Raw genomic sequence first — 14701 nt, forward strand, 5'->3', positions numbered from 1 at the left:
GGAAGAGCACCTTTTGCCTAGCATTCAAGACTGTTGGGAGTTTGAAGCAATGTCACAACAATGTGAATGTTTAGATTGGTTCTACTCTGCATTTTCTCAGTGGGATTCAGCCAAATTAAGAACAATGACATTGTACAAGACCAAACATCTCAGAGGAGTATTAATCCTAACTAACGTAATCCTAACTTAACTTCGGTTAACCAAAACATTTAGTAATGCCAATGAAGGTCTACCTTAACAGCTATAAGAAATCATGCCCTTGTGAGACAGCAAATTAAGGCACGTAACAGCTGAGATTTATCGAATCATCCCAACATACAATTAAAAAGGAAGAATGATCGGGGTGAATGTATATACGGAACTGCACGCATGCACACACACAATGCTCACAAGTGTGTGTAATAGAAGCTAGATTCCTAGTTGCTTTTCACTTGTTTAGTCGGCATACAGTAGGTAACCTTCAAACCCATAGCAAGGTCTCATAAGATGTGTCGAGCTGTCATTAAAATGGTATTTGTTACAAATAACAGGAACATGTCATTCAAAATTCCAGTACCGTTTTTAAAGTAAAACTTGAACTTGTCAGTCCTTAGCGGTTTGCAAGTGGTAATGCAAACAAGCAAGCACTCAGAAAGAAGAGTAGCAGGCACTCTGCTATCTCTCCCTAAACTAAAAAGACATACGGTTGTTGTCAATGACAGTGACCGCAAAGGCCACCAACGTTTCCTCAGCTGACAAAACAACTAGTGTTTATACCAGCCTTATAGAAGAAAAACTCCAGTTTCAACGGGTTTTTTTTTGGGGGGGGGGGGTTATTACATGTCTACCTCTGACAGATTTTACGTCTCTAACGATGCTGGAAAGCCATGGATTTGTCCTTCGACAAATTGTGGGGTTTACCAAAAAGAAAAGTCCCACATACAGGATACACATCCCTAGCAAGTTGTATGTGGGTAATTCTCAATGCAGAGTCAGTCAGGGTGGATTGAGTGGGCTATTGCTAGCTCCGCTATCAGCTTTTCTCATATCATGACTGGCTCAAATGACTTATGCTGTCATTTTTCTCTGCAGGCTTCGGGGCCTGTGATTCGAGCTAGGCTAAGAGAAGCCTGCTGTTTCTGTACCAATCAGCTATGGTGTCGGAAAGGACAGACAGGGACATGCTGGCAAGAGAGAGAGGACACTCAGTCGCAGACACACACACTGCTGCCCACAAACTTTCACTGCTGCCCTCACACATGCGCGCACAAAAGCATGGACCAGGGATTTTGCCATTAAAATATTTGGGCAGGCCACCAAAGCGTTTTTTTTTTCAGGCCACCTAAGTCCAAACAGTGTAAAAACATAAATAAAAACAAAAATGTACAATAAATTCAATACATTTTTGGGATGGAAAAACACTTTCAGTGTAAACTTAAAACAACTAAAGCCAGATATAAAGTACACTACATGACCAAAAGTATGTGGACACCTGAACACCTGAAGAGTTGTTCCCCTCTTTTCTGCTATAACAGCCTCCACTCTTCTGGGAAGGCTTTCCACACTAGATGTTGGAACATTGCTGCAGGGACTTGCTTCCATTCAGCCACAAGAGCACTAGTGAGGTCGAGCACAGATGTTGGACAATTAGGCCTGGCTCGCAGTCGGCGTTCCAATTCATCCCAAAGGTGTTCGATGGGATTGAGGTCAGGGCTCCGTGCAGGCCAGTGAAGTTCTTCCACACAGATCTCGACAAACCATTTCTGTATGGACCTCGCTTTGTGCATGGGGGCATTGTCATGCTGAAACAGGAAAGGGCCTTCCCCAACCTGTTGCCACAAAGTCGGAAGCACAGAATTGCCTAGAATGTCATTGGATGCTGTAGCATTAAGATTACCCTTCAATGGAACTAAGGGGCCTGATCCATGAAAAACAGCCCCAGACCATTATTCCTCCTACACCAAACTTTATAGTTGGCACTATGCATTCGGGCAGGTAGCATTCCCCTGGCTTCAGCCAAACCCAAATTCGTTTGTCAGACTGCCAGATGGTGAAGCGTGATTCAACACTCCAGAGAGCGCATTTCCACTGCTCCAGAGTCCAATGGCGGCAAGCTTCACACCACTCCAGTCGACGCTTGGCATTGCGCATGGTGATCTTAGGCTTGTGTGCTTGTGTGCGGCTGCTCGGCCATGGAAACCATAAAGCTCCCAAACGAACAGTTCTTGTGCTGACGTTGCTTCCAGAGGCAGTTTGGAACTCGGTAGTGAGTGTTGCAACCGAGGACAGAAGATTTTTAGAACGCTACGCGCTTCAGCACTCAGCGGTCCCGTTCTGTGAGCTTGTGTGGCCCACCACTTCATGGCTGAGCCGGTGTTGCTCCTAGACGTTTCCACATCACAATAACAGCACTTACAGTTGACCAGGGCAGCTCTAGCAGGACAGATATTTGACGAACTGACTTGTTGGAAAAGTGCCATCAAATGACAGTGCCATGTTGAAAGTCACTGTACTCTTCAGTAAGGCTATTCTACTGCCAATGTTTATCTATGGAGATTTCATGGCTGTGTGCTCAATTTTACACACCTGTCAGCAACGGGTATGGCTGAAACAGCCAAATCCAGTAATTTGAAGGTGTGTCCACATACTTTTGTATATATAGCGTATCTAGAAACAATATTATAATATAATAATATAATCTTTGAGAATTAACAAATCACCAAAATAAAAGCTAGACAGTCAGGGAGAATTTAAAACTCCAAAAACAATGCAATTAGCAGTAATGATTTTGTTATTATGTTTGAGCAAAATAACACAGCATTAGCCATGGCAAAATGCATCAAATTGCAGGAAATTAGATTTAAAACTGCAAAGCAAATAGTATCTCAGCTCCATGGCAAAGCGTAGAATTGCAGGAAATCTGCATTAAAACTGCAAAAATGTTTTTCAGCTATATGGAGAAATTTGTAGAATTGCAGGAAATTGGCAAAAAAAATATATGCTCAAATGTCTACATCGCCAAGATGGGAGCCTCCCCCCAAAAAATGTAAATGCAGCCGTGCCGACCGCCCCCATTACCACGCCTACCACCTAAGGCCCTTTTTGATCCAGAATAAATCCTGTGCACACACAAACACGCACGCACGCAGTGGTCGAAAAGCACTGGGGAACTCCCGTCCCAAGGGGTTGTTTTAGTAAATGTCTCGGCAGGTCTCAACCTGACTAATGACTAATTACAGACACAAAGAGGGACAGAGGGGCATACGAGTGGAGGTAGAAGGCAAAGAGGAAGATTAGGGAGTATGGATAAGTGTAGCCGTGGCACAAGTACATTTTTGTAATCCACTTAACCAAATGTAATGTCTACTGACACCAAGCAGTAAAAAAATCCTTAAGCATGCCTGCCACGACTCGTTCCAAGTCGCTCATTTTACAGAAAGATGACAAGAACATAGTACTTACAAACATATGCCACAAAATATTGTTTGTTTCAGTAAAGTTTAAATGTGGGTTACCATTTAAACTTTGATAAAACAATGCTGGCTATCATTTCAAATTAAAATCTCTTCTGAACCTACAAATCACAGACAAAAAAATAGTTCTCTAAATTTGAACCAGCATGCAGTCTAGTACACTACTACATAGTCTGCCACGTGACCAAATGAGTCATCTCCCTCGATTCCTCTCCCTTCCATTCAGTTTCCTCGCTTCCTTCCGTCTTCCCAGCAGCTCCCTAGCGGTCATTCCGCAAATTATTCCTGTCATCGGGCTTGGGTGTGTGCATAAGGCCACACCACTCTCCATTGTAGTACGTCAGTCCCTCCCCTCTCAAGCGAAGCCCCTCTACAACAATTAAGAGGCTTGGGACCGGCTAGCAGGAGTGTGGCCCATAGACCTCTTCTATTGGATGAGTAGACCCACAGTGGACTGGTGGGAAATGAAGGGGAAACAATGAGAACAGGGGGGCTGCCAAGTTCGACGAGGGAACTTTATAGACTTGGATGGGGGCTAATTATGGTATTTTGAAAGGGTAGTAGTGAGCTACTAACCTCAATTAGGAATCCAAGTTGGGCCACAAGGCATCCATTTGGGCTGTTTATAATACTGTTGAGCTATGTAGACTGGATGGAAACATTGAAACTGAAGTGCTGTTAACACTATTCAGCATTTCTACTTTCAATGCAACCTGAGCGAATCACATTTGGTCTGAAGTCTTCCAAAATCACTACGTAAAAAAAAAAATCAAGCCTACCCACTCAATAAAATAAAGGCAGCAAGGTGTCAAGACTCTAGTCTCAATCCACCCACCCACAAAGGAAAGACCCATGGGTCTAGACTCTAGACCAGCACAGCTCCATTTAGGGCCAACTCATCGATCACATTTGCCTCATTGCTTTATCCGTCTCTGAGTGTTTCCCAGGTTCGTAATTACATCACGTATTCCAGCCTATTCCAACCACTATCTCAGCACGCTCCTCACCGCAAATAACCGCTCTTTGTTCAGCAGGCACAGAACCACCAATTAAAAACAAAGATTGAGTCGTTAGGTTATGCCGAAACAAATGTGTCAGTCTAGTAAAGGGATGAAACAGTGACTCTCTCTTTCCTTCAATAAACCCATTAGTCTTTCCTTCATGTGGTATAGTGTATTCGGAAAGTATTCAGACCCCTCGACTTTTTCCACCTTTTGTTACGTTACAGCATTATTCTAAAATGGATTAAATAAATAAAAAAACTCCTCAATCTACACACAATACCCCACAATGACAAAGCGAAAACAAGTTTTCAGAAAAAAAGTATTCAGACCCTTTGCTATGAGACTCGAAATTGAGCTCAGATGCATCCTGCTTCCATTGCTCATCCTTGAGATTTTTCTACAACTTGACATGATTTGGAAAGGCACACACCTGTCTATATAAAGTCTCACAGTTGACAGTGAATGTCAAAGCAAAAACCAAGCCATGAGGTTGAAGGAACTGTCCGTAGAGCTCCGAGACAGGATTGTGTCGAGGCACAGATCTGAGGAAAGGTACCAAAACATTTCTGCAGCATTGAAGGTCCCCAAGAACAGTGGCCTCCATCATTCTTAAATGAAATTAGTTTGGAACCACCATGGTGCTGTGCCCAGTTGATAATCACCCCGACAATTGCCCTGAAACAGAACCTAAACTAATATAAATGAAGTAAAGTATGATGGGGAGAATGGGTGAGTTGATGAGCGAGGGGAAGCAAACGATGCATAATCATGTAATCACCAATTGTGAATGAAGAACAGTGTGGGCCATTCTATTGTATTGGTATATTCTAACTATAAACTCAAAATGGCATTTGCCATATATCAGTCCACCAAATCCAAGCAGTCTTATCAATATACTCTGGCCTACTTGTACACAGTGAGAGCATGCATAATTTACAAAACGGCAAGAAGACCAAGACGAATGGATGCACATGCTGCGTTAGCGCTGCTACAAGATACAAAAACAACTCAGATGGCGGGGAAGAAAATAATCATGACATCTCTGATGATTATTCTGCTGATTCTGTGCCTCAGCCTGAACCTATACCTCCGAGGCCTAAATGCAAAAAAGCCAGAACGGTGCGTACTGAGCAGCTGCCCGCACCACCACCAAATGAAATGGTGAGACAGGAGAGAGGAAGGGATGGCACCATTTGGATAGAACAAGCTGGTGACAATGCTACTGGACGATTATCAGCACAAAATCTCATCACTAAGAGAGAAGGCCCTCTCATGCAAAAAACATCAGCAACGGACTCCACCAGCTTTCATTGTTTATGTGACATGGACATGCTATAGAAAATCAGGGACTGTACTGTGGCTGAGGTGCACAGTGAGCAAGTAGACACTGCCTGGGATCGGTCTGTTGATGAGCTGGAAGCGTTCATTTCAATCCTGTACGTCTGCGGAGCATTCGATGGAAAGAGTGTTTACATGGAGAGGGATACCTTTCTTTGGCGAAACTATGTCACAGCATCACTTCAGAGAGATAATGCTGTGGGGTTAAGATGACCAAATGAAGCATTCAATGAAAAGAACACCCTGCCTACAAGAAAACATGGGGAGGTTTGATAATGCTGTGGTTTTTTTTGCTGCCTCTGGCACTGGGGGCCTTGAACGTGTGTAAGGCATCATGAAATCAACAGAATATAAAGGTGTTTTGTAGTCCAATGTTCAACCCGGTGTACAAAAACTGGGTCTCCATTGAAGGTTGTAGGTCTTCGAGCAAGACGACCCTAATCACACATTAAAAAGCACCCAAGAATGGTTTAAAAATAAATGCTTGGCTGTTCTGGAGTAGCCAGCGAAGAGTCCAGATGTGAACCACATCCAAAACTTATGGCGAGATCTGAAAGCAGAAGTTGTTGGAAACCACCCCTCAAACATTGAAGCATTTGTCTGCAGTTATAAGTATTAGCTCCAGGGTGCCAATAATTTTGTTGGTGCTATTTGTCTTTATTTTAGAAATGTCAAATTGTAAACTTAAATTTACAAAAATACATTTGTTCACGGCCGGTTGTGATACAGCCCGGGATCGAACCAGAGTCTGCATTGACGCATTTAGCACTGAGACGCAGAGCCTTAGACCGCTGCGTCACTTCTTTCACCTGTGCAACGTTGTCTTCCTCCTGCTTATTCTGGGGTTCTGACTGAACGCAGTGGTAAATGTGCTGCTCACAATTGACAGCAGCAACACGGACCTGTTAAATTGACAAGAAGGGTATTGATATAGCTGCGTTTAGGCATGGCTTCCTTGTTTTGAGTCTTAAGTGTGTTACTCATTCTGCTGGAGCTGACCTAGTATTTTTTCCATTTGTAACTCACCCACCAAAAATCACAATATGCGGTTTACATTGTGTCATCTGTGCTGGTCTAATTCCTATAATGAAAAAGCAGAAGAATCTGTGCGCTCTCGGTTAGTAATAATAGTTCATATGGTGCTCTACGATGTCCCAGGTTTGTGCCATTGAAGAATAAATAATTGTATCTTTACTTCAAGTAAGATGTTTATATGTTATGTATAAAAAGGCATATGTATGCATTGTTTATTATTTGGATTTCTTTAAAACAATGTAATTGTTGGAGTTCATTTATGATTATGGATACATTCTGCATTTAGTTTTTTGTATTTCTATTTATTATGGATCCCCATAATAAACGTCAGTTACTTGATGTGGAATAGAGTTCCATGTAGTCATGGTTCTATGTAGTACTGGCGTGCCTCCCACAGTCTGTTCTGGACTTGGGGAATGTGAAGAGACCTCGTGGCATGTCTTGTGGGGTATGCATGGGTGTCCGAGCTGTGTGCCAGTAGTTTAGACAGACAGCTCAGTGCATTCAACTTGTCAATACCTCTCATAAATAAAAGTAGTGATGAAGTCAATCTCTCCTCCACTTTCAGCCAGGAGAGATTGACATGCATATTATTAATATTAGCTCTCTGTGTACATCCAAGGGCCAGCCGTGCTGCCCTGTCTGAGCCAATTGCAATTTTCCTAAGTCCTTTTTTGTGGCACCTGACCACATGACTGAACAGTCGTCAAGGTGCGACAAAACTAGGGCCTGTAGGACCTGCCTTGTTGATAGCTTTATAATAGACAGACTTCTCCCCATCTTAGCTACTACTGCATCAGTATGTTTGACCATGACAGTTTACAAACCCTAAACAAAGGTTTAGGGTTTAGTGAGTGTTTTGTTCCAAATACAATGCTTTTAGTTTTAGAAATATTTAGGGCTAACTTATTTCTTGCCACCCACTCAGCTCTTTGTTGAGTGATGCAGTCATTTCAGTCGCTGTAGTAGCTGACGTGTATAGTGTTGAGTCATCCGAATACATAGACACTCTGGCTTTACTCAAAGTCAGTGGCATGTCGTTAGTAAAAATGAAAAAAAGCAAGGGGCCTAAACAGCTACCCTAGGGAATTCCTGATTCTAACTGGATTATATACTGCTCAAAAAAAATAAAGGGAACACTTAAACAACACAATGTAACTACAAGTCAATCACACTTCTGTGAAATCAAACTGTCCACTTAGGAAGCAACACTGATTGACAATAAATTTCACATGCTGTTGTGCAAATGGAATAGACAACAGGTGGAAATTATAGGCAATTAGCAAGACACCCCCAATAAAGGAGTGGTTCTGCAGGTGGTGACCACAGACCACTTCTCAGTTCCTATGCTTCCTGGCTGATGTTTTGGTCACTTTTGAATGCTGGCGGTGCTTTCACTCTAGTGGTAGCATGAGACGGAGTCTACAACCCACACAAGTGGCTCAGGTAGTGCAGATCATCCAGGATGGCACATCAATGTGACCTGTGGCAAGAAGGTTTGCTGTGTTTGTCAGCGTAGTGTCCAGAGCATGGAGGCGCTACCAGGAGACAGGCCAGTACATCAGAAGACGTGGAGGAGGCCGTAGGAGGGCAACAACCCAGCAGCAGGACCGCTACCTCTGCCTTTGTGCAAGGAGGAGCAGGAGGAGCACTGCCAGAGCCCTGCAAAATGACCTCCAGCAGGCCACAAATGTGCATGTGTCTGCTCAAACGGTCAAAAACAGACTCCATGAGGGTGGTATGAGGGCCCGACGTCCACAGGTGGGGGTTGTGCTTACAGCCCAACACCGTGCAGGACGTTTGGCATTTGCCATAGAACACCAAGATTGGCAAAATCGCCACTGGCGCCCTGTGCTCTTCACAGATGAAAGCAGGTTCACACTGAGCACGTGACAGACGTGACAGTCTGGAGACGCCGTGGAGAACGTTCTGCTGCCTGCAACATCCTCCAGCATGACCGGTTTGGCGGTGGGTCAGTCATGGTGTGGGGTGGCATTTCTTTGGGGGGCTGCACAGCCCTCCATGTGCTCGCCAGAGGTAGCCTGACTGCCATTAGGTACCGAGATGAGATCCTCAGACCCCTTGTGAGACCATATGCTGGTGCGGTTGGCCCTGGGTTCCTCCTAACGCAAGACAATGCTAGACCTCATGTGGCTGGAGTGTGTCAGCAGTTCCTGCAAGAGGAAGGCATTGATGTTATGGACTGGCCCGCCCGTTCCCCAGACCTGAATCCAATTGAGCACATCTGGGACATCATGTCTCGCTCCATCCACCACAGACTGTCCAGGAGTTGGCGGATGCTTTAGTCCAGGTCTGGGAGGAGATCCCTCAGGAGACCATCCGCCACCTCATCAGGAGCATGCCCAGGCATTGTAGGGAGGTCATACAGGCACGTGGAGGCCACACACACTACTGAGCCTCATTTTGACTTGTTTTAAGGACATTACATCAAAGTTGGATCAGCCTGTAGTGTGGTTTTCCACTTTAATTTTGAGTGTGACTCCAAATCCAGACCTCCATGGGTTGATAAATTGGATTTCCATTAATTATTTTTGTGTGATTTTGTTGTCAGCACATTCAACTATGTAAAGAAAAAAGTATTTAATAAGATTATTTCATTCATTCAGATCTAGGATGTGTTATTTTAGTGTTCCCTTTATTTTTTTGAGCAGTGAATTTCAGAGCCTTCCATTAAAGTACCCCCTCTGTGTTCTGTTAGACAAGTAACTCTTTATCCACATTATAGCAGGGGGTATAAAGCCATAACACATACGTTTTTTCCAGCAGCAGACTATGATCGATAATGTCAAAAGCGTCACTGAAGTCTAACAAGACAGCCCCCACAATCAAAGCCAGTTAATCTGGCTTTGAATCTGCATCAAAACACATCAACAAGTTAGTTCTGATTTGCTTTAATACAGCAGTGCATTCTAACACAATGAATTGAAATGGATTTCACCTCGTTCATATAGTTGGCAGACATTTTAAGGAATTAAATATAGACCTCCACCAGCTGAAGGAGAAGAGGATCTGGTAAAATAACAGCATGTTGCTAATATCCTCTAGGTAGCTAGCTAGCGTCTTTGCAAAAATTACTAGTATTCATGGTATATTATGAATATCTGACTGCTACAAGGATAGTATTCTGTAGACACCAAATGCATAAATAAGCAAACAAATAGCAGTTAAAATATGGAACAGATAAATGAAAATATTCAACATATCTTTCATTTTGTAAATTTAAGGTGTCAGCTAGAGATGACATGCCGTAGCTTGCATGCATTTGTAGTCTTGCATGATGTCTACTTCGATGCTAATTGGTATTTTCGAATCTGAGAGTAAATATAACTGAATATATTGATAAAAGTCCCCATGTTCGTGAGATGATTATCAAAACGTCACGCCAGGGAAAGCCTACATGAAACACAGACCTTGTTTGAAATGTAATTTTCCCTATGGGAAACATGAATGGTGAACAAACCATTGGAACCATTTCTGTGTTTGACCACTAAGTTTCATGTGTATTTTGTGAGTGGCAGGGTCTTGGTGTCTGTGTTCGAGTGGGAAGGTGCACAGTGTACACAGCACAGAAGGAGCAAAGGAGACAAACGTTCATAAAAACAAGAAAAAAATGTGAACCTTGCGATACAGGCGTTTGGAACATTGAGTTAAAACATAAATTCGATATAATCTCCCAGCCCTACTTTAAGTACATCTTTGTATTGACGGTTTGCAGGCGAAAGGTATGCTACATGTTGGGATGTGGATTAAATGGAAAATCTCAACGTCCTGTTGTAGACATGTTTGTTACATAAATAGGTTGTTTGGTCAAGAGAGTGAGGTGTGATTAATGGTTAAATTCAGTAGCAAGTGTTTGGGTGTGTGTACTTAGATTAACTGTGCAGCCTACACTTGCTGCACTCTTGTGTCTCTTGGCTTCCTGTCCTGAATGCATGCACCAAGAAACCTGTTTGTCCAAAATCTCCATCTCAGATCTAAAGATGAATGCAACATTTGAACAGTGAGCCAAACCACACTATGTGTGTGAACACACACCACTGTGAGGCTATGTTCTTTCAAGTAAAGTGAAAGGTGTGCACCACCTGAACTCATTAGGATCATCACCAAACTATGTTATAGCTTTGAAGCAGATTAGAAGCCATCAGGTATAAATGAGTCTCTGAAAACCCATGTTGCAACATACTCCTCCTTCCCTCCCTCCACTCTACAAATAGAATAGTGCAAAATGGCAAATGAGCTCCTTTTTCCAAGGGTTAGTCAAAATGTGGTTTGAGCAGCTGCTGCAAGTTCTTCTTCCTATGAGGAAATAAGTTACTCAGTCACCTGGTTCAGTGGTTTACATTTGTCTCTTTCCAAGCTCCTACTCTAAAGTTTCCAGTTCACAAACTGATTCATAACGATTACTGGCGAAGAGGTCTGCTTACTAGTCAATGGTGGGAAATGGTAAATGAACTGAAGCATTGAGAAAACAGGGTTTTATGGAGTAAGAGAGCAGGAGGGTGAGACTTACTAAAGATGGAGAAAGAGGGGGAGCAAGCAGGAGGGGGAAAAAAACATCACAGGTAGAGAAAAAGTAAGGATTTAGAAAACATGGCAAGAAAGATAGCGAGAATAAAGACAGAGGGGCTGCCAAACACTGGCGCGATGGAGGTGCTTCCCCTTATGTGTGCAGCTGTTTTACGAGACAGTGAGCAATACCTCCCCCCTTGTCTCCCAGACTCTGACAGGCTGGGGAATTTAACTTCTCCCTGTTAGGTGGCTTTAAAAATAGCCCTGTGGACAACTTTAAGACCCTGTAGTAACAGCAACAACAACAACCGCCTCTTGCCAAGCCTCTCAGCGCCTCGTCTGGCATCCGTTTCCAGCAGGAAGTTTTCCACAGGGACAACATATTAGGCCTATTAACAAGTGAGCGCCGAACCCTATGTCTAATTCCTGGTTGCCATTCAACTCTTCCCTTTACTATCATCTTATTACTTTACCATAAATCAGTTGTGTGTGTGCTGGTGGATTCCGAGGTCATACGTTTGTTCCTAGACTGTGTTGGGGAGTTGACGCCCATGTGAAATGCCCTGTCTTCCAACTGCCCTGAACTTAACTCACAGACACCTGCTAAGTCTGTCGGGGAGACAATATATGCAACAAATGGCAGGTTGGTTTGCTGAGGTCATCCCTATGTTGGACACTGTTGTTTTGTTTGTTTTAAGTAGTTTTTCTGGACCAGACTAGCAACCTGCAATAGAAAGTTCCCAAAGATTGCTGCAGTGTTTCCGCTGCAGTCATTTAGCAGTGGTCGCTGCGCCACGGCAAAAATCATTGCTGCCACGCCCCAAAAATATATAACATGGAAAAAAATGACATTTTTGCAATCGCGGGGAAAACTGCAGTTTGAATAGTCTTTGTTAAAAAAAAAAGGGGATCCCAGCTTTCCATTCCTACTTTATTTAGTTCTCAATTCCTAAAAATGCACAAACTGCACCATTTAAAACCCTGAGTTTTTAGCAGTGCATGGTTAAGCACCTTACCGCTCTGTAATTTGCAGTGAGGGCATAAGGGAGAGTGGGGCTAAATGTCAATTGTAGGTTAACTTGAGAAAAAACATCACCCTACCTCAAAATCCTTTTTTGGGAGTGACTTAAATTGTGATGAGACAGATAACATTTTTAGTTGCGCAAGAGTAGTGGGAACCAGGGAAAGTGTTTGGGGAAACATTGTGACATGAAGTGGTTTCTGTGAGAATTACAGGCAAGGGGTGTTTCACACCAGGTGGTGGTATACCCCAAGTTACGCTTTTTGGGACATAAAATTCATCAATAGATTGCTAACTAGTTAAACAAATTACATTTTGCAAATGTATAAAAATAAAAAAAGATACCTTATTTACATAAGTATTCAGATACTTTTCTATGAGACTCAAAATTGAGCTCAGGTGCATCCTGTTTCCATTGATTATCCTTCAGATGTTTCTACAACTGTGGTAAATTCAATTGATCGGACATGATTTGGAAAGGCACGCACCTGTCTATATAAGCTCCCCCAGTTGACAATGCACGTCAGAGCATTGAAGATCCCCCAAGAACACAGTGGCCTCCATCATTCTTAAATGGAAGAAGTTTGGAACCACCAAGACTCTTCCTACAGCTGGCCGCCCAGCCAAACTGAGCAATCGGGGTAGAAGGGCCTTGGTCAGGGAGTTGACCAAGAACCCAATGATCACTCTGACAGAGCTCTAGAGTCCCTCTGTGGAGATGGGAGAACCTTCCAGAAGGACAACCATCTCTGCAGCACTCCACCAATCAGGATGTTTTTCCAGCGGCAGGGACTAGCAGACTAGTCAGGATCGAGCAAAGTACAGAGAGATCCTTGACGAAAACCTGCTCCAGAGCGCGCTCAGGACCTCAGACTGGGGCGAAGGTTCACATTCTAACAGGACAATGACCCTAAGCACACGGAGGAGTGGCTTCGGTATAAGTCTCTGAAAGTCCTTGAGTGGCCCAGCCAGAGCCTGGACTTGAACTTGATCGAACATCTCTGGAGAGACCTGAAAAAAGCTGTGCAGCAACGCTCCCCATCCAACCTGACAGAGCTTGAGAGGATCTGCAGAGAAAAATGGGAGAAACTCCCCAAATACAAGTGTGTCAAGCTTGTAGTGTCATACCCAAGAAGACTCGATGCTGTAAAGGTGCTTCAACAAAGTACTGAGTAAAGGGTATGAATACTTATGTTAATGTATATTTCAGAAAATTACAAAAAAACTGTTCAGTTTTTGCTTTGTCATCATGGGGTACTTTGTGTAGACCGATGAGGGGGAAAACGATGTAATCAATTTTAGAATAAGGCTGTAACGTAACACAATGTGGTCTGAATACTTTCCGAAGGCAATGTACATGGTCCAATATGTACAAAATAATTTTAACAATATGTTACTGGGCTTATTTCTGTAGGTGAAAATTATATTTTAGACGGTGCCCCCTCCCCCCTTACACATTTTTCAAGAAACACTGGATTGCTGTATGTCTTGTGTATGTCTGTATTATAATAAGTATGTGTCTAAATATCTTAGTGTGCAATCTAAGCTAATTATTTAGCTAATGTATAAGGAAATTATTTTTAGGCAGTCTGAACCACACTCCTGTCGCAATCGACAGTTTTCCAAAGAAGGGAGGAGGACATGCAGGCCAACACATTCAGAAGAAGTGATTACGCAACGCACCAACGCCTTTTCAACAGAACATTGGAGGTCGTGGGGTCAATATTTCTGCTGACTCATCCTCACATATCAGTAACGGCACTTGAGTTCCAGATAAAAGTGCGTCAAAACAACAGAATGGTCCAAACATTTGGACCATAAACCAGAGCAGCAGAGTCATCTGCCTTCTACTGCTCACCACATTGAACCTGTCTGAGCAGCAACTTGGCGAGTCATTCACATTAGGCCAGGGTGATGAATTGGCTAAGCTGTGGGGAATTGTGGGAAATGAATGAGGTGGGGAATTGTACTCACTGGGAGTTCTGAGGGTTCTGGCAGGAATTCTGCGTCCTCTCCAAATATGAAGTCTGGAGGTAATTCTGGATCCCGTGCATTGAAGATGATATCCCCTGAGAAAGAACAGAATGATCACAAGTCCGCTTTGTCACACCTTTCACACAACACATAAAGAAAGATTTCTAGAATTAAATTCAGCCCACCATAGCAATGTTTACCTACTCAAGCAGCGAGTGCACAGAAACATCTTATTCTGAAAATAGGTAGATTCTACAGAGATGGGGAGAATGTGTTTACTACAATGGTTCAACTGAATTAAGACCTTAGGTGAACAAAATGACTTTGATTCTAGCTGAAGAGATTGA

At 43.1% G+C, this 14701-nt stretch overlaps 1 protein-coding gene across 1 annotated transcript in view; it reads right to left on the reverse strand.

Moving 5' to 3' along the window:
- The window catches only part of babam2 (BRISC and BRCA1 A complex member 2), a 219712-nt gene that overhangs the window by 169861 nt on the left and 35150 nt on the right, over nt 1-14701 (reverse strand). Inside the window, exon 4 of the mRNA XM_014210010.2 lies at nt 14355-14449. Coding sequence (XP_014065485.1) covers nt 14355-14449 — 95 coding nt within the window. The remainder of the gene's footprint in view (nt 1-14354; nt 14450-14701) is intronic.

This window comes from Salmo salar, chromosome ssa09 (genome assembly GCF_905237065.1).
Source record: "Salmo salar chromosome ssa09, Ssal_v3.1, whole genome shotgun sequence".
NCBI lineage: Eukaryota > Metazoa > Chordata > Actinopteri > Salmoniformes > Salmonidae > Salmo > Salmo salar.